The sequence below is a fragment of the Apaloderma vittatum genome, unplaced genomic scaffold (assembly GCF_000703405.1).
Source record: "Apaloderma vittatum isolate BGI_N311 unplaced genomic scaffold, ASM70340v1 scaffold24818, whole genome shotgun sequence".
NCBI classification, from domain to species: Eukaryota; Metazoa; Chordata; class Aves; order Trogoniformes; family Trogonidae; genus Apaloderma; species Apaloderma vittatum.
In genome coordinates, this window is record NW_009730647.1 from 1 (window position 1) to 18,474 (window position 18,474).

An 18,474-nucleotide genomic window follows, 5' to 3' on the forward strand; every position below is an offset into this window, starting at 1 on the left:
TTTTTTTTTTATTATTGTGGCTTATGTCATTTTGCAGAACTGTTTTGCATGAAGTACATTTGCACTCATCTAAAGGGAAAGTGGGTTAGTTTCAAAGCCGGGAAAAGCAAAGATCGTTGAGGTGAATGCACAGTTTTAATCTGCATTAAAGCACAGATTGAACCCTGCTGTGCATTATTGCTGTATTTTCTGTGCTGCCTAAAGGCTCTTCAAAGAACCTTGTCGGAGGCTGAAGCTGAAGATACATCTGAGCTATTGTGTTGTACCTTAGTGAATTCTGAAAACTCTCCTTTGAAACCCAGAGACAAATTGCAGTAGAGATGCCTTCAGGGAGAGTGGAAGGTACTGCAGTCAGGAGTTCCTGAAGAGCACAGGAGGGTGCCGATTAACTGAGAACTTTACCTGAATGAAAACCTACAGAAGAGAATTGAGGTCAAGCTTTGTACTTGAATGCAAAATTGAATTTGAAACGTTTTCTCTGGTAATCTATACAGTTACTGGATTAAGGAATCTGTCAGGACAGCTTTTTTAAAGCCCAGGTTGTGCTACCTTAGGGTTTTTAGAAAGGTTTTTGGAGAAGTTTTTTGCTAAGACATTCTCTGTGTTCTCACAGGGTGCAGTTGGCTTGGTTTTGGCTGCAAATTAATTGGCTTTGCAGTTCACAGCAAGCTTGGATAGCAAAGAAACCTCATTTGTTCTGGAGCTTGTTCTCGTGTGGAAACTGCCTGTCCCTAGAATGCTTTTCCTGAAGAATCAATAGGTAGAGAAACATGGCCATCCACTGAACTGCCTAATAAACAAAGCACCATGATTATAGCAGATTTTTCCTGCATCCTAAATTTGTTGGTGGGTTGTTTGGTTTTTTGTTTGTTTGTTTAATTAAGCCCAGTTAAACCACTATAGAAATACTTGAACTGAAGCAGACTCTAGACTAAAAGCTGCAGCTGCACAGAACTCAAGTATTTTATAGTCGAGGTTCAGAATGTTTGATGTTGGCTTTCTTTAAGCTTTCTGTCTAGCAGTTTGCTTTTGTACTTTATGTATGTGGATGTTGATGATGTGACAGCACCCAATGGAATGTGGGGATTGCTGAAGGGCATAGAGGATTGAAAGAGGGAGCAGTGTATAGGTGGAGAAAAAGGATTGCTTCAAATTATGCAAAACATGGTACAGGAATTTGTGGGTGAAAGTTGGAGTTTGTCATTCGCGAGATGAGATTTGATTGTCAAAGTAACCATCTGAATTTCTGAAACATGAAGTCAAGAGTAGGAAGGAATAAAGAAGGCTGCTCTGGTAGGGGGGTTGGACTAGATGATCTCTAGAGGTCACTTCCAACCCTGAACATTCTATGATTCACCAAGAAGGAAGGGAGCAAAGATCTAAGTGAAACTGTGAAGGGAGAAATGTAAGAAAAACCAGGTTGCATCAAGGTGCCGGTTCCAGCAGAAGCAGAACAGGAGATTTTGGCTGCAGGACTTACATATGTGTCTCTGACAGGTGATGAGAAGACCCTTGCTCCAGCTCCAGTTCTGATCTTGCTCTCTACGGATGGTGTGCTCTGCCCGTTTTACATGATCAATCAAAACCCAGGGGTCAGATCACTTCTTGTGACCCCAGAACCGTTGCTGTTAGTGGGGGAGAGAGTTCCAAAATCATCAGGTAAGTGCTTCCTGTAGGTTAGGGAAACACATTTGTGGATCTTTGTCATCTTCCATTTCTGAGTTTGGTAGCCAGACATGTACATGATTACACAAAACGTATTTTTAATTTATAGTGGTAATGGGGAGCTGTTCTTGGATGTTTTGTACTCCCAGGACTGTTCTGTCTTGTGTGTGTCAGTGTGAAATTATCTAGTCCTTTTCATTATTCGGGATCTCAAGCACTTAGCAGGGCGTACACTTAGACTCTGCTGTCCAATGAACCTTTGGAGAAGAGGGCCAAAGCAATTCTAGGAGTCCCTTTGCCCAGCCTTGGGCTATATGACTGGAACTGCAGCAGTGACTGCAGGCTCTGCTTGGGGACAAGGATCAAGCACTGCAGACCCGCAGCGCTGTGTGCATGCTGCAGAGAGGTGAGGATATTCCTCTGTGTTTTGCAGCAGGAGGCCATGACATGAAATAAAGGTGTTTTGTTGCAGCGAAGCTTATTTAAGCAATCGCTTTCTGCAGCAATGTGAAAATGGTGCTAGCACGCAAAGAAGTAGTGTTATCTGAGTTACGTATGTGTCGCTGTATGCAGTGTGAAGTAGGCATTTTCCTGTGCTGGGGTAGGCAGGTAGGCTGATTATTTTACTTGTCTGCACGCATACAGGAATAATTGCAACCCCCTCATTTTCTTCCCTAAGCCCAAATTCCCTTCGCCTTCCCCAAACAGAATGCTGTTGTTTGGCAGCCTGCCTCTTTGCAGCACTGACTGACTTGCGTGCTGGCAGCCTGTTTTATTTGAGATGGCAGGAACCTCATCAAAATCAATGGAGAAAGGTGAAGGTTTTTTTGCAGGAAATTCCAGACAATATTAATCTAGACAGGCTGTAGTATTGATCGTGGTTTGGACTTTGTGCAGCTTCTGTATCACTTACTGGGTTTGGGGACTGGAAGCCTGGCTCTGCCATGTCTCATCCTCGCTGTACCGATGGTCCAGTGCGTGAGAAAGTACCTTAAATAGCGTTTGGCCTTGCGATAGCTCCTGCTGTTAGTCAGTGCAGCCAAGTGAGTCTCTTCCTTCCCGCTTTGTGTTTCTGCAGGAAGCGCTGCCACGACTCCAACCACTCCTCCAAAGCCCGACCCGGCACCAGGTGTTGCTCCTGCCACACCTGCCTCGAGTCAGCCTCCTGCAGGGAGTGGAGCAGCTGCGTTTTCCTTTATGCCTTCCACTGTGAAGATGCCCGGCTCTACGGGCAGCGATCCTCCGCCTTACCCTTTTGCCAGCGATGCCTCCACGCAAGCCCTGGCTCCAAGTCTGACTGGAGCAGCAACGTTCTCTTTCTCTTCTGCTTCTCCAAAGGCATCCATGACTCCTGCTCCTTCTGTAGGCACCACTACAGCTACTGCCACTTCCTTTTCATTTGGGTCCATGAACTTTAAACCGGCTGCAGAAAGCTCACCTGGGCCACCACTCTCCACAGCACCTGTTCCACAGAAGTCACCTTTTTCGCCTTCAGCATCTTCAGTCAAAGTGAACCTCAATGAGAAGTAAATAGATCTTACAGTTAATGCAGTGGCTGGATGCTTGTTAAATTATTTCAGGCATGAACAACGTATGGTAGTTCTGAAGACGGGTTCTGGCTTTTTGCCCTGGCAGCTCTTGCCTGTGCACTGAGGAAAGCACTGAGGGAGCCTCTGTTATCCAAGACGTAGCTGTCTTGGCTGTGAAAACCCTCAGTGCTTCCCATACTAGAGGTTATGTTCATGGGCAAAGTATTAGTCGAGGGATGATGCCAAAAAGTAGACTGATAATTTGCTGAATTGCTAGAGACCTAGTTTTTTCATATCGTTGCTTCACAGGCATAAGTAATTCGTGCCTTGCTTAGATGCAAATGGTGGTTGAAGACTCTTGGGGAGCAGTGGGATTTGAAATCCGTTGTCTGGAACTTTGGTGTGGTGGTGATAGCACGAGGTTCTTTGACTGTTGGAGATTCCTTAACCCTCACGTGAAGAGTAACTCGCAGAGCTGAGAGGAAGCTGCATCCATAGCTGATGAATTTCTTTTCCATTCCTGTGTTCAGTAGACAAGGTGCCAGACCTTTTGATTTTGTTCTTAAATGGAGGCTTCGTCACTGAACACAAGATCTGAAATCTTCAAAGCTTGTCCATGCCAACTAAAAGAAAATTAATATTGATTCGAAACTATGCAAAATGGGTTTGGGTGATGCGTGTTCTCAGATTTCCTATACCCACTCTTCCTTCCGACTCTTGAGACTTGCTTCCTGTTTTTAGAAAGAATGGTTTAAAATGGAGAGCCATGTTAATTGGAACTGCTTTCTATGGAGAGCAATTTCCATGTAAATGCATCATGAGAAATTTCTGATTGTTCAGATGATTATTTTTTAATTAGAAAAATCTTTACTGCGCCAGGATCTGATGGTGGCTTTTATGGCTTTTTAAATTTTGTATTTTGTGTATAAAGCAAATGATATGCTTGTGAAGTGGCTGAATATTTAAATTGGCTGCCTTGAGGAGCTGAGTTTGCAGATGAATAGAATTTCATATTTTCTTGCAGAATTGCTATTGAGCCCTGCTGCAGGGATGACACTGAAGGGCAGCTCAGATTTGCTGTAGTTGGTGCTTTGGTGCAAAATGAGGTGCATTTTGAAGCAGGGTAGTACTTTTTGCTGGCGTTTGGCTTTTGCTCACTGAGGGGTGGCATCCGTTGTAGCAGTCTTCCACATATTCAGGTGGATCTGTGGTAGCAGTGGTTCCACACGTTCAGAAATGGCCCTGAGTGGCTCCTTCTTCAATGTCTTCAGAAGCTGCGGTTGCAATTTTATATGTAGAGCTTGAGTTGTTGCTGATCCCAGAGGACACTGACTCATTAGAACTTTGTGCTTCGTTTTGGATGGAGGGAAACAGCCAGGACCAGTTCAGAGCTGAACGATGTTCTGCTCTCTGTTGCAGGTTCTCTGCTGTAGACACGTCTTCTCCCGCTAGCAGCAGTCAGTGCACTTCCACGATGTTTTCATTCTCAACCACTTCAAAAACTGCTTCTGGAGTCCCTCCGAACCAGTCCACGCCCCTCGCAGTGTCTCCTAGCACACCACTGAAGGCTTCGACTCCTGTGCCTGCTGCTGGTAGGGGTCTGGTGCATATTATTGGGAATAATGCATATAAAAAATGTTCTAAACATTTTAGGATGCAGCGAGCTTCATTTGGCTTCTTTCTTGTTTTTCCTGCTGCTTTTACTGATGCAGCAGACCTCCTGATTTGCACACCATAGTGCTGTGATGGACCTAGTACTGAAACTGAGAAGTTTTTCTACATATGCACTTTGTTCCCCAGAGAATCATATGTGAAATGAATATATTCAGCTTCTTAAGTTCATCCAGAAGTTCTGGCATTTTTAGTGCTCTGTAATACACTTCTGATGATGAATGTTTGTGAGCAGTCACATAAACCAGCGCTTTATCTTGCATCTCAAGTGACTAGAGTTCAAAATGGTCACAAACGAGTTTAGATTAGATAGCGCTCATTAGCAGAATAATATTCCATCTCTCAAATGACCGTTTTGAGCCCTTTGGGAGCGGGACAGATGGATACTGGAGAGGAACAGTAGTTACTGTTAGCTGAGAAGTTGAATGAGAGTAAAACAGCACCTGAGGAAGATGTGTTCTTGCACTGGGGCCCATACCGCTGTTGCTTTGAGATCTGACAGTGGTGATTTATGATTGTGTCTGATTGCAGCCTGTTTTCTCAAGCTCTGTGTAAGTTCATACATTATTCCTCTTTTTTAAACTCCAGTGGCACGTCCTGCTCAAAATATGCCTTCACCTTCTTTACTGCAAAAGACAGCCAAAACCAGCCCATCTGCAGCAAAGCCAAGCTCTGCTCAGGTAATGAGAACTTGGTGGATTCTCTAGAGGGTGAATATTTTCCACGGCCTATGAACTGCTTAGAATTCATTGTACTGAATAGCTGTTCTCTGGTCAAAGAATTAGCCAGCCTTTGACATTAAAATAGCAGCAAATCTACGGGACTAAAAATATTCTGTGTATGTAGAGAGCTGCGTTTTGATGTACATTGTCATAATCAGAGTTGTAGAAACTAATTCTTCCTGTTCTTATGGAAATGATATTTCACAGCTTTCCTAGCTAATAAACAGCTGAAATGCCTTGACTGCGTATTAAGAGAGAGACCAAGTTTGTTGGATGTTAAAATCAAAGCAGTAATACAGAGATTTCCTTTGCTTTCATAAAGCTTTGGCCACATGTCTTCAGGCAGTCTGCAGTCCTGCTTCAGATGTGCACGTACCAGTTTTAGTTTACTGTGGAACTCATGTTAATGGTTATGACAGTTTTCTCTGTGACAAGTGGTGTCTGAATGGAGTTCTTAACAGCAAGCATTTTTTGATATTTTAAACTCTGTGTTGCTAAGGATATATCCCTCATTTTGGTTTCTTTGCATTTCGTTTGTTTGTTTGTTTTTTCCAGGGCAAATCGGCACTCCCCAGCACAGCCCTAGAGAAACAGACCCACCAGTGGAAGGATTCAGACCCTGTCATAGCAGGAATCAGAGAGGAGGTGAGATTTTTCCAAGCAGTCTTCTTCGGTTTAGAAGCTGTAAGACAATTGTATAGGTACACAGACACTTAATTTCAGTTCACCTCTGTTCTGATGGTGTCTGTCAGTAGTTTAGGAATCAGAATGGTAATTTTTCCTGAAATAATCAGCCTGGCTGTAACTGCTGTTTGTGTGTCCTGTTCAGTCATCTTTAATTTCAGTCACTATGCTAGAAAAATTGAGTATTCTTTCCTGTTAATGTTCAAGAAGAATTTCCTGCTTTGGCTGCAATGTGACAGGTGTTTACGGTGTAGTAGAAACATTATCCAAGAGCTACGACACTTGTTCCAGACCCTCTTACGTTTCAGTGGCTGCATTTTCTTCCGCTTGACTTTGTAGATTGCACATTTTCAAAAGGAGATGGAGGAGCTGAAGGCCCGGACTTCCAGAGCCTGTTTCCAAGTTGGTACTCCAGAGGAAATGAAGTTGTTGCGAACCGAGTCAGATGATCTTCACACCTTCCTCTTGGAAATCAAAGAGACAACAGAGGTGTGCAGAGTATCTTTAAACTGTTGAGCTCCTCAGCAGTGACTGTTCCTCACCTGATGTTAATACTTAACCTGCTCTAGCTGAGCTCATGTAGATGAAACATCTGATGTGGGGGTCACATTTGCATCGGTGTTTTCAGACAGACACTTGCAGAAGCCCCTGTGCTTAGAGATGACAGTGAAACAAACATTACTTTGAACCTTGTCTCATCTGTTTCTATTTGCAGTCACTTCACGGTGATATTAGTATTCTGAAGACAACCTTGCTGGAGGGATTTGCAGGTGTAGAAGAGGCTAGAGAACAGAATGAACAGAATCATAGCTCGGGTTACTTGCACTTGCTCTATAAGAAGCCTTTGGATCCCAAGAGTGAATCACAGCTTCAGGTATGAAGCATGTCAGCCAACTTCTAATCTAGAATTTTAAATAAACTGAGACTGAGGCTTGTGTGTGCAAGTGCCCAGCAGTTTTGTTGCTGTTTCATTGTAGTCTGGTAAAAGTGTGATGAACTTTGTTTTTCATGAGTTTGCAAGATGTGCCGAAAAACCTCTCCTAAACCTCCTCTGTGTTGTTGCCATTTGCAGTGATGATTCAAAACTTCTGCTGAAGGGAGGATGTTCACCTGAGATCCAAATCTGTTCTGAGCTTAGAATGTCACTGTTGACATCCTGTTCCTTCTTAGCCTGCAGTGTTTGCCGAGGGTTCTTGGAATTATTTTTATCTTCAGCAAGTGCCTTATGGAACAATTTGATGATTTATTATGACTTAGAGAATTGTGTGGTTAATTTCGTGGATGGCAGAGCATAAAGCTAAATGCTCTTCTAAAGGCTGGGGCACAAAGGAAAATAACCAGCAGTACATGAAAAAGACCTGAAAGCAACTAAGAGTGAAGCATTCTTTTTGTCACAGCTCTGATGGTGAGAGGGCTATTTAACCCTGAGCAAAATGGAGTGAATGTGCCCTACAAGTGATACTTGGTCTTTTGTACACTGCTAAGTTTCCCTCAAGAATTTTGACTGGCAGGCTGACTATATAATTGAGTGACATCTTTGTTACAGGAGGGATCAAGGGCACGCACGCAGACAGTTACTAGAAATCAGCTGACACAAAGTAATTTCTTTTAGGTCTGATCTTTGGTCTTCCCCTGGGTTCTGTAGTTTGATCCACAGTCTTAATTGTAAAACTGATATCTAGTTTGCATGTCTGACACTTCAAGCTTCTGCTTGTGACCTCAGCGAGGGATGATTTTGAAATGCTTGTTTCCCTCATCTAGAGGGAGGATTGTGAGGAAAAGAGTGAGAGTGGGAGAGAAGTGGAAGTAGATGGCAGGTAAAGAGAGAGCATTCGGGTCAACTTCCTGAAATTTTACAGGAAACACAGTTCTAGCCTGACTCTTAAATTTTTTTCAGTCTAGATCATCCCCAGTCACTTAGTCAACTTTGTGTATTAGTTCTCAATGAAGTTTTAAAGCTCCTGAGGCTTTTCTCATCTCCAGCTGTATTGATTTGCTTCCAGAGAGTTGCTGCTATGTAATGCAGTTGCTGGAGAGAGGAAACCTGTGCTTAGTCATGTGTAACACTAAGCCCACGGTAGGACTGGATTTGGTTTCAGGTTGGGTATGTCACATTAGAATTTCGTGCTGTATCTCAAAATCAGTTGCAGTGGAATTTTTCCCAGGTTGTGCTACTTAGCTGCTTTATCTTATTTAAGTGAGCATTCTCTTGAGATGAGCTGAAATGAACTTCAATTGCCGTTTCTGTTTTATGTGATCAGAGTTCAGGATGTGTTCATGCCATGACAGGCCGAAGGGATGGCAATTATGAGACCAAACACTGGTTTTGTTTAGAGAGCAGGGCTTGTAGCCAAAGGTCTCTGGCTTAGTTGTGCAACTATGTAGTAGTGGATAAGTCACCTTACTCTCTCTCTGCTTCGTTTTTCTTTCCTACCTATAAAAATCAAGTTATAATTCCGTGCCTTGGTGTGGGAGTTGTGAGCATTTGTGAATGCTTTCGTGAATCATAGTCTGTGAACGCTGCTGTCCTAGAGCCATGTGAATAGCCTGCAAAGCTTTGATCACCTGTAATTGTTAGAAGTTTCAGCATTGTAAAATGGGAGCAAATGACTCATGTTCTGGAAATGAGATTTGAAATAAGGTTTCTTTTGTATAACCCCTAATGTTTGTAAAACCCTTTCTGTAAAGACCTAGGAATGTTTTGCAAACACTATAGCAAGTATTATTTCTAGCTGAAGAGCCGAGATAAAATGTCTAAGCGAAGCCCTGTGGGTATCCCTGTGATTGCTAAGTAGATTTTTGCTATGTTGGGTGCTGTGGTGCTGGTAAAACTTTTCAGGCAGAAATACAGGAAGGTGCCGAGTAGTTCAGATGGAATGAACCCAAAAGGTCTTTAGCTTCTTCAAGGAAAATGGTGATTTCTGGAGTGAATTAAAAGTTTATTTTATTTTACATGGTAGGAAATTCGACGTTTGCACCAGTACGTGAAGTTTGCTGTTCAGGATGTGAATGATGTCCTGGATCTGGAGTGGGATCGGCACCTGGAGCAGAAGAGGAAGCAGAAGTAAGTAACTGAAATGAGAGGAGAGAACAAACGTAAGGAACATGTCAGTGAGTCAACCATTAATCTCTAATCGAGACAAAGCCTTTTTCCATTTAACAGTAGGGTTTTTTTCAAGGGAATCCAGAAATACAGCTTGACTGAGACACCTAAGGGGAGCTGTAGGCTCATACTGTTGGGCTTTATACATGTTACAAGCTTGCTGCATCTCTGTGTACGGTGTCAGTAGTGCTCAGAACAAAAAACTATGAAATAAGCTTTGTAGAAACCAAATGCAGCTAATGAAACCTTTCTAATAAGTAAATCGTCTTGAAGTAAGTTAGCTAAATGAGTAAACGTGCAGCATATCCAAGGGAGAAATATGCATTTGAGATTAACTGAACTTCAAACCAAACCATGTTTGACCTCATGGAGTTTAAGTAGCTAGAACCACTGAACTACGTTGTGTATGCATACCTGCCTGTGGCCAGGTATATAGAATAGTCCTCATTTCTGTCTCTTGATTTTAATGTCTTAAGGCGTCTGATAGTTCCCGAGCGAGAGACTTTGTTTAACACCCTGGCTAATAACCGGGAAATAATCAATCAGCAGAGGAAGAGACTAAATCAGCTCGTGAACAGCCTCCAGCAGCTCCGACTGTATAATCAGACATCTCAGTGGAGTGTTCCCAGTGATACATCTTCTCTTAGCAGCGCTCAAAGGTATGTGAAACACGAGTTTCTGAGTGGTGTCGACACTCTTCTCTTGGCACCAGCAATGTGCAAGGGTGCATCCTCCAAATGATGTTTTGTAGAAGCGATATCAGAGGACAGGATGGCCTGAAAATGATACTAAACTGTGCTCAGGTAGCACAGGAGCTCATTAGTTATATTATGTGATACACTGCAACGCTTATCAGAAACACATTAAGAGAGCCTCCAGGCTGAGGTACTGCTGATTGTCACAATTCAGAGAGAGGAAGAAGTGAATGGCTCTCGAAACTTAAAAAAAAAAATAAAGATGCATTTGTTTAAATAGGAAGAAGTGAATGGCTCTCGAAACTTCAAAAAAAAATAAAGATGCATTTGTTTAAATAGCACAATATCTAGAGGAGCCAGTTGTTTTTCAGATAAGCCAGTGATTCTAGTGGCTCTTTTTGTTCCTGATTTGGTTGGTTTCTTTCTGCTGCTGATGGTTTTTCACTGCTCCGCCTTGTCCCAGTTTTGATAGTGACCTTGAAAGCCTGCGCAATGCCTTGATGAAAACTACCTTGGAATCACAAGCCAAGCCTCTGCCTAAAGGACCTGGTAATTTATTCTTTTTCTGGCATTCACCCCATAAATGTGAATTACTATTTTTGACTTGCAGTTTGATTATAGCCTAACAGCTGTCTTGATTTTCCAGCTAAATTATCCCCTGTAAAACAGACACAGTTGAGGAATTTCCTAGCCAAGAGGAAAACTCCACCAGTTCGATCTACAGCTCCAGGTAAACCTTTAGTTACCATAGAAGTCTGAAATGTTTTCCAGGGAGTTGACTTAACCTGCTTTGAAAATCCGTTCTGAAGCTAGATTTTGGCTTCTTGCTCCTCAACCCCTACTTCTCATTTCCTGTTTCCCCCATTTGCTCTCAGTAGGGATTTCCTTCAGTTACCATCTTGCTGAAGGCTGCCTTTCCCGACAGTTAAGAAGTGAAATCCTATCAATTCAGGATTAAAACAAACCAGTAGAAGAGCATCCTAAAATAGTCTCTCGACTGTTAGGCTGAATGGTTCCCTTGACTTAATGCGCACACACACATGATTTTTGTTTCTACTGCTGCAGCAAGTTTGTCCCGATCTGCCTTCTTGTCCACGAGATATTATGAAGATTTGGATGAAGTCAGTTCAACTTCCTCAGTTTCCCAGTCGCTGGAGAATGACGATTCGCAGGCAGTGGACCAGGAAGAAGAGGCTGCTCCAGTCCAAGTCCCTCGTCACGCTCCTGTGGTCCGTACTCCCTCTATCCAGCCTGGTTTGATGGCTCAGTCTCCATCCTTTGGGAAACAGCACCTCTCCCTGGGTACTTTGCGTGAGTTGTTTTTGCAAAGTCTCTCCTATCCCGCGGGTGTTCTTGTTGGTGTCTTTAACCACTGTATCCATGGCCAGCACTTCAGGTTGTGGGGAGTTGAGTTTGCAGCGCGTGGATCTGCATTGCCAGGTTTCCAGAAGCATTTGCCAGAGCAGCGTTGTAACCACATGAACTTGAACTAAAGTGCCTCGACTCACTGACTGTGTTTTTCTGATAGGCTGGGTCTTTCAGGTAGTACTGACAATAAGTAGCAGTGTCTTCCTTTAATAATTTAAGTGTATGCCATTATTTCTTAAAATGATGTGCAAAGACCAGGAAACTGGAGGTCTGCTGCATTTGGTTGGTGTGGCCAAGGTTAGGAGTTACAAGCCCAGTGAGTTGCAGTAAGAACTATATTTGTATATGCTGTTTTCCTTGTGTGTGAGAGAGGTTTTTTTTAATCTCTGTAGCCAGAGAGAAAAATAAGGTGTCAGCAGAAGTGTCTCTAACAGCAAACTCTAAGTCTAATGCATTGAAATGACAGCTATTGAGACCTACTTGCTAAATTCTCTGGGATATACAGAAACTGTCAGGGACAGGTTGTGTTGATTGTTCTAGAGGTCTATGTGCCAGTCCTGTCAAAAGGAAGGTGCGTATGTAGAGGAGCTGTAGTTCAGCAAGGGATTTCAAGTCTTCCCGATTTGTAGAAATACAGTGAACTGTAGTACTTTTGTCCATTTGTTTTTTAGTGCCTACGCCTTCAAACAGAATCATACCGCAAGGGGCAGACAGCACAATGCTTGCAACAAAGACTGTGAAACATGGGGCCCCTGCTCCCACTGTCACCGTTCCAGCGCCACAAGCAGCTGCTGCTGCAGCTCTGCGGAGGCAGATGGCCAACCAGTCCCCAGGTAAAAGGATGGCTAATTGCCCAAGAGACTTCCGAGCGGCTGAATGTGGCTTTCACAGGAATTTAGTGCTCTCAAGGGAGATGATCACCAAACGAAATGTGGCGCAGATCCGTGTTTCCACCTCTCAGCTAACCGGTGTTTTTTTGGCTTTCTTCTTCCCATAAGCTACTAGTACAAAATGCCTGAGAAACTCCCACCTCGGGTTTCTTTGTACCCCTTCTCATCTGTGTGGTGGCAGAAATCTCAATGACTCCTAGGAGACCCTGGCAAGGCAGTTGATCTGTTTGCAGGAGACTCTGTTGCAGAGCAGAGAAAGGATGTCACTTGGCCTGTATTAAAAACGACTCATTATTAGCTATACAGTTAAAGATATTAATTGTTTTACAATTTTAATATTGAAAAGTTAAAGGACTTCAACCTTGGTTCTGCTTCTAAAGTTTTGAGTTGACAGGAGAAAGGTTCTCCAATTTAAGCTTTTCTTGTTTGGTTTTAGACACTTCTCAGTGCTTCCCCAGTACCACAGTGTCTGTGCAGAAAAGAAACAAAAATCAGTTACTGGTAGAGGAATTGGATTAGGTGTTTTTTCCCTTACCCACTGAGAGCGTAAGTGCAGAAAGTGGACAAGTGACATGAATTCTGACAGAGGCTGGGATGTAACTACACAAGTCATTTCTGTTAACCTAAGATGTTACAATGTAGGTAATAGAAAGTTCATATGAATAGGTAGATTTGGTCAGCTAACAAAAATTGTACCAACTATATAGAAAGATATCCACTTCTTTATTTAAGACTGAGATACCAAATATTTGAGTCAGATATACCACATACCTTCTAGAAACTTGGATGGATTTCTTCTGGTGTTACTCATAGGCACCATTATTGAATGAAATGCTTAATATGGAGATCATCTTTACTTTTTTTTTTTTCTTCCCTTAAAGCTGTAAGCACCTCCTTGACCGAATCAACTCTGAAAAATGTTCCTCAGGTGGTGAATGTGCGAGAACTCAAGACTGGTGCAATGGCTCCAGCTGTCTCTGCCGTGATAGGGTGAGTGGGTGCTCCCCTTTCTCTGGTTACCTTCGGTAGCACTTGCAGTAGATCACATCTGCCGGTGGGGAGCAGTAGTAGTATTTTTCATAGTCTGTGCTATGTAAAAGCTAAAGTGGATGTGTTTAGAGAAGAGTGTTGGGTTTGTGGAATGGAAGGAAGAAGTATTTTCTTTCCAGGTCATTCACAGCTTTGCTGATGGCTCATCCTGAACAAATGACGAGATGAGTGTTAACCAGCTTCTCTATTAGTCTGTGAAATGCATTTTAGTGCATCCTCTCCTTTTATGATCTGGTGATTTTACTGCTGTGTACTTTGGATCTGGTGTCTCTCCAGTCACTACCCCTGTTCTGCCTCTTTCTGTGAGGGAAGTGCGCCCCTCTGTCGCTGAGTGTGGTCCGTGGCCTTAAGCTGTCCAGGTGTTGTTCCTTCTACTTTGTTCCCCATTGCAGAGGAAACACTCTCTGGTGTCATGCCGCTTCTGTCTATTCTCAGACTCACCCACAGAGGGAGGGAGAACCGTGCTTTGGCTTTACTGGAAACTTGTCTCCAATTTTATTTATGTCAGAATTTTGACTGGACGGTTGGGTGTCAGTAGGGGCCGATCGCTTTGGAAAAATACAGAGCTGCAAGGCTGTCTTCCTCCTGAGTGGATGATGAATGTTGTGCTTAACCTTGAATTTGTCAAGATTTCTTGTGAGTTAGCTGTAGCACTTGGTTTTCCTGCTTCTCTGCCTCCTGCAGACAACAGCCAGCTCAGCTCATTCCAAAGATTTCTGTCTTATCTCCAGGCTCCGTCACCAGCCACAGAACTAGTTCTTTTCATCGTAATGACCTTGAAGCTGTCTTTGCTTGAAGTTCCTACTATTGCTGAAGACCAAGATAATGCATGGCCGTCTGTGGGCTGGGAAGGCAAGGGCATTACTGAGAAGTCTGAGTGAAGTTGGGCTTACTGCATAAAGCAGGATAAACTCACCACATACATCTAATGACAAGTCCACATAGAGTTGCAAATGCTTTATCCATATAACTGTGGATTCTACGTGCAGCTCCTGGAACAATTTCTGATGTTGAATCACACGTCATTTTCATACGTATGTGTATACTCTTCATTGTCAAAAAGAGCTGCAATTCCTTTTCATGCAGCTCTTGTAAAAGGGAACAGTCTTACAGCGGTGGTGCTCAGCTGCTGACCTTGAAATTTACTTCACGGTTTCTTCTGCATTTTAATTGGGAAACAGTTTTGGATCTTTTTGCTGAAAGTGTTAAACTGAGAGAGGGAAAGGCAATGCTTCATCTCTTGAAAGTAAAATTTGCAAATAACTCTGGGAAATCTTGCTGAAAGCAGTGTTACAGCCAGGAGTTCTCCACCCTTTTTTTTTCAATCAAAACGGTGATGAAAAAAGTAAGGAGTACTGGCTGTACATAGACAAGGACATGAGCAAGAAATACATGCGAGATTAGTTTTCACTTGAACTGTAGTTAGACCTGTCTTACTTTCAAGTAGCTTCAGACCAGCAGTATTGATTGATCTCTCTAATTTATAGGACACCAGCTAGCTTGATATCTTGAAGGCTCTTTACAATCTTATTTTACAGCTGACCTCATAAAAATGTACTCTTTAAAAATTCTACCCAAATGAACCGTACCTGCCAGTCAGAGTCAGCACTAAAATAAAGAGCATTCACCCAGCAAAGTTAATTCATCAGTTTTTGCTACTTCAGACATCCTGGCTCTCTTCTGCCGCCACAGCACACTCTTCGGGTTGTTAAGCAGTAATGATCTTTCAGTTGTTCAATGGCCTGTGGCTGGTGTTGGTGGTCCTAGTCTGGTTATTTGTGAATAGTTTTCAACACAAAAAACCCCCAAACTTTCTTTCCACAACTGAAGTAAAAACCAGAGTTTTCATAGCCTTGTCTGAGAAGCTGTGGGTCAGTGATCTTGAGACTTTTCTGGGAAAAGGACTCGTCCTATCATGAATTCCACAGACCTTCTCTTGGTTTCTTCTTTGGTTCAGGGTTCGTATCAACTCAAAATTTACAGCTGCCTCTTCTCAGCATGGACTCTTTCCAGTGCTAATCTGAAGTCTTTCGTGCTTGCCTTACTTCTGCTCTGGATGGAGGGGAAACCCAGGCTATACGGTGTAGAGAGAGAGCGCTTACTGCTGGAAAGAGGGACTCACTAGTAACTCAAAGCTGTTTAAGGCAGAAAACCCTACCCAGGACTAAATGGCTGTGCAGAATTACTGTTTCGTGCGTGTGCCCCCTTCTTTTTGAATGTAGTAGGGAATTTCTGTGAGCTGGCCTGTTACTGGTGAGCAAATAGTGAATGTGGTTTGGGAGTCCTTGTGCTTTAGGAGATTTGCAACTTTGGATGCCCAGATTCGCTCACTGTCTGGGATTTCCAGCCTCAGCCATTTCTATAGTAGGGAAATCACCTATTGCTTGAGTCAAGATGGAAAAAGCCTCGTGGGGTAAGAGAAAGCTGTCAGTGTTGATTTTAAGCTTCTGGTATTAGCCATTTAAGCTGTTAAACCTGATGAGCCGCAGGCTTGAAGAGATGCAGAAACCGGATGGCCGTTCCCAAGTTCCGGTGATTTGGTGTGTTCATGGCTCACAGTGTGCAGGTAGGATGCTTCACCCCACAAGTAGCTGCTGTTCTGCTGCGTTGCCTGTGGGCTCTGATGTACAATTTATTTCATGGTCCAAATTCCCAAATGTGTAACATAGAATATAGGTAAATTCTATCACAGTTCTTGCCATGACTTCATTAATCTTTATACTACATTGCAAAGATAGGAAGTGCTCTCCCCACCCCATCTCCCTCAGCTTTGTCTCCTTGCTCAGCATTTCTGAGAGTTGGAAGTACTTGTCTGGGCTCCACGCTATAAAGGAAGCTTCTTAAATTTGTTATCCACTAGGCATAAAATTGTAATCCCCTTACCTGCTGATTTTTCATCAACTCCCTGTAAAATAGAAAGGCCTGACTCTACAGAGACAAGAGTGTTTGAAGAAGACTTGATCGCTTAAGTCTAGAGGTTTAAATGCATTTGCAGACTTCCTTTGTTAAATGTGGCTGATTCATTTAAGAGGTTTATTCTCTAATCAGATTTGTTCGTTTGGAGTTGCATGAGGAATCTTTAATAGCAGTGGTTGTCCAGGATTTCTGGGAGCTTTTTGAGACATGAGGAAGTTCCCTTTTAGACTGATTGTTCATTTAATATTTTAATTTTTCTTTTTAAGGTCATCTGTACCTCACTCTGCAGCCCAGGCTGTCCACCAAGTTTTGGCAACGGTTGCTACAAATCAAGCTAAACAGGTATCTTGGTATAAAATCCTTTCCCTGCCGAATACTCTCCCTGGGCATACTCAGCACAACTTGGGCATTTAATTGTTTGTGAACAGGTCATCTAAAAATCTCTTTTCACAACTTGCTCTACTTTCTTGACAAGCCATTTATTTGTCTGTGACCTCGACAGCGTGATGCCAGGCCTATCTTTGTTATGTCTTGCCTTTTTGCCTTTTCCCTCTTTCGAAGACTTGCAGCATCCTAATGGCCACAGCCTTGCAGCAGTAGGGGTTGCAGCTAAAAACAAAGGAAACTCTATGAGGTAGCTATATCTAGATTGCACCCCCCAAAAAGTGCTAGGCAATCCAGGGAGAGAGTAGTTTACCTGTCCTATTATTCCACTGGAAACATTTCTTATTGGTTAACAAGCTGCCAGGTTTAACATTCACGCATCAAAAAACCACGTGGCAGTCGTGGTGCCCTGGAATCGTTCAGCTGTTGCATGTGGAGGTTTACTGGCCTCTGCAAGAGACTCGTTGACCCTGTATTGAAGGGTCAAGACATGATGGGCCCAAGATTGAAGGGCACTTCTGAGTGCTTTGACCACCTTCCTCTAGCTTGTTCTTAAGCCATTGCATGACTCTGATGATATCAGTGGTTTTGTGTTTTTAGACACCTCTGACAAGCTCGCTTAAGGGCCAGACTTCACCTCCCTCTGTGTGTGCACCCTGTCCAATGACATCTGCAGCTGGTCCAGTGTCATCTGGCAACAAAGTCACAGGTAACTTATATTTGGTGGGGATGGAAATAAGGCCTGGGTGTCTTTTGCCACCCAGAAAATGAAGACACTGAGGAAAAATAGATCTGCCTCCACTGAGAGGCTGCTGTGTCAATCTTGAGGGAGAGAGTTTGGAACACAAAAGTACGGAAGAGCAGGAGAGTGGGTTTGTGTACAGCCCTGTGTTTTATCTCCGTGCCTGCGTCTAGAATTCAGTGATAAAATTCCTCGTTCAAAGTGGATTCAGAATGTATAACCCTGACAAGGAATGTTGAAAGCACATCTGCCAAGGGCTACTGTGGCTTGTCAGCAAATCAAGAGCAGACAACTTTTCTGTTTTGTTGTTTAAATAAGAAAAGTTGTTTCATTTGTGCAGGGAAGTGATTACATCCGGAAGTAACAGGAATAATTTTTCTATACGCTGATATCTGAGTATTTCTATACCGTAGGCTCCAGCACTGCAGTGGTACCGGAGCTAGCTTGAAATGGTGTAATTCAGGGACTGGGTCTGATGAGCACTGGGCTGTGTAACCAATTTCAAAGCCAGTTCAGGCACTGTGGTCTGTTGCACACAGTTTAGAAACTCCTAAGGAAAGGAGTGCTTGGTTTACATCATTCAGTGCGAAGGAGGGAAGAGGATACTCTTAAGGAAGGAAGGAATTGATTTTTAATGTGTATTAGATAATAATGGTTGCATTGGACGTGGCTTTATAAGCCTCTTGCATAAATGTCTGAAATCCATCTCTGTTGCTCTTCTGCCTTTAATCCTTGGATATAGGTTGCCACTTAGCCAGCAGTAAGAAGCAGTAAAAATAGCTAGGAATCATATTTGACTTGGCAAATGCTTCTTAAATTTTGGTTTATTGAAAAACGTCAGCTCCTGAATTTGATAGCACTTCCTTTTTACCTCAAATGTGTTTTGATATGTTGATGAAAGATTACACTGAGGATTTCTGGTTTTATTTTTTTTATTGTTTGATTTTGATTGTCAAGATGGTGACACCTGTCTCTGCTCTGATCAGTTTTATGTTATTGCCTTAAATCTTTGAAATAGTTCACCTGCTCTCTGATGTTGTAACAATAGCAGGAAT

The 18,474-nt window shown here is 42.9% G+C and overlaps 1 protein-coding gene across 1 annotated transcript in view; it reads left to right on the plus strand.

Moving 5' to 3' along the window:
• Nucleotides 1-1,497: 1,497 nt before the first annotated feature.
• The window catches only part of NUP214 (nucleoporin 214kDa), a gene marked incomplete at its 5' end in the record, with an annotated part of 34,056 nt that continues 17,079 nt past the window's right edge, over nt 1,498-18,474 (plus strand). The window contains 16 exons of the mRNA XM_009874886.1: nt 1,498-1,659; nt 2,744-3,191; nt 4,614-4,786; nt 5,454-5,545; nt 6,143-6,232; nt 6,611-6,760; nt 6,987-7,145; nt 9,232-9,335; nt 9,851-10,033; nt 10,533-10,618; nt 10,716-10,799; nt 11,135-11,380; nt 12,109-12,270; nt 13,209-13,317; nt 16,560-16,635; nt 17,278-17,386. Of these exons, the coding sequence (XP_009873188.1) occupies nt 1,498-1,659; nt 2,744-3,191; nt 4,614-4,786; nt 5,454-5,545; nt 6,143-6,232; nt 6,611-6,760; nt 6,987-7,145; nt 9,232-9,335; nt 9,851-10,033; nt 10,533-10,618; nt 10,716-10,799; nt 11,135-11,380; nt 12,109-12,270; nt 13,209-13,317; nt 16,560-16,635; nt 17,278-17,386 (2,433 nt within the window). The remainder of the gene's footprint in view (nt 1,660-2,743; nt 3,192-4,613; nt 4,787-5,453; nt 5,546-6,142; nt 6,233-6,610; nt 6,761-6,986; nt 7,146-9,231; nt 9,336-9,850; nt 10,034-10,532; nt 10,619-10,715; nt 10,800-11,134; nt 11,381-12,108; nt 12,271-13,208; nt 13,318-16,559; nt 16,636-17,277; nt 17,387-18,474) is intronic.